This window comes from Volvox carteri (genome assembly GCF_000143455.1).
Source record: "Volvox carteri f. nagariensis unplaced genomic scaffold VOLCAscaffold_18, whole genome shotgun sequence".
NCBI lineage: Eukaryota > Viridiplantae > Chlorophyta > Chlorophyceae > Chlamydomonadales > Volvocaceae > Volvox > Volvox carteri.
Window position 1 is genome coordinate 1973297 of NW_003307561.1, and position 1068 is coordinate 1974364.

The 1068-nt window shown below is 59.6% G+C and overlaps 1 protein-coding gene across 1 annotated transcript; it reads right to left on the reverse strand.

Moving 5' to 3' along the window:
* Positions 1-340: 340 nt before the first annotated feature.
* VOLCADRAFT_90907 (uncharacterized protein) lies at positions 341-1030 on the reverse strand (the record flags this gene model as incomplete). The annotated part of the gene is made up of 1 exon (XM_002950438.1): positions 341-1030. The coding sequence occupies one exon, from the start codon at positions 1028-1030 to the stop codon at positions 341-343; it is 690 nt and encodes a 229-aa protein (XP_002950484.1).
* Between the last annotated feature and the right edge of the window lie 38 nt (positions 1031-1068).

Here is a 1068-nt window from a genome sequence, read left to right on the forward strand (position 1 = left end):
TGGATACGAATGAGACACGCACGAATGTCAAACCGGTACAGCATTCGTGCGTCAACACCCTAACTTATACCAGCGAAACCGGTCATACCGTTCATACACTCACCAGTGTAGATGCGAGGGACGCCGCCAACTTGTGTGGGAGTCGAACCCACAAGTGCACGGAATGCACCCAGCCCTGCAAGCGTGTCGTTGCGCGGCTAGACAGCCGCTCAACGCTGGCATTTAACGCCATCCAGGGGCGGCTAGATGGAAGTGAAGGGAGGGGACAGGTGCAAGCCATAGCAAAGTTGGACGACGTGCAGCGGACGGCAGCGCAAGTGGATGAACACGCAAGAAGGAGTCATTCCTGCAGAGCCGTGATGAACGTTGTTCGACCTTCTGTCTTGGTGGTGATGGTACCGGTGACGGTGAACGAGTCGTAAGCAGCGTACGCCATACGATCATTATCGTCTGCGAAGCTGGCGCTGCCGAAGAACTCGTCGTAGTTCGGCAACTGTTGCATGACGGCGATGCTGTCGGTGCACACCGGATAACTGCGGCTGCCGATTGTGAGGACGAGCGGGAGGACCGGTAGTGAGCCGACTACAGTGACAGAAGTGGGGTTGGGTGACAGGGTGGCCGAGGTGTGTGGACCATCCGACGGTAAAACAAGGGCACTGCGGCTACGCTGCTCCCAAGCCAATACCATATCAGTTGTGTCGGCGGGCACGGTGGCCGCGGTAGTTCGCTGAACAGCCGCCTGGAAGGTGTGCACTCGTTTGGGAGGGCGTTTGCCGGGGGCACTCGCTGCTGCTACAAGCGAGCCGCTGAGGAAGACGCTATTCATATAAGCTTTGCTATTGGAGGGGCTGATCTTGGCACCATACACGTAAAGGGGCGTGCTGCTATCGGCCGCTGCTTGTAGCTGAGCGACGAAGTCGTCGGGAGCGGATTCCCTGATGGCGAGCTCCACGCGTCCGGCGTCGGGACTGTCACCGTTGCCGCACGCGACCCACGCCTTAAACTTGCGGAACGGCCCGCCCCGGAACATCCCGCCGTGTGGGATGAGCAGGAGGGCGCTGCCAGGGA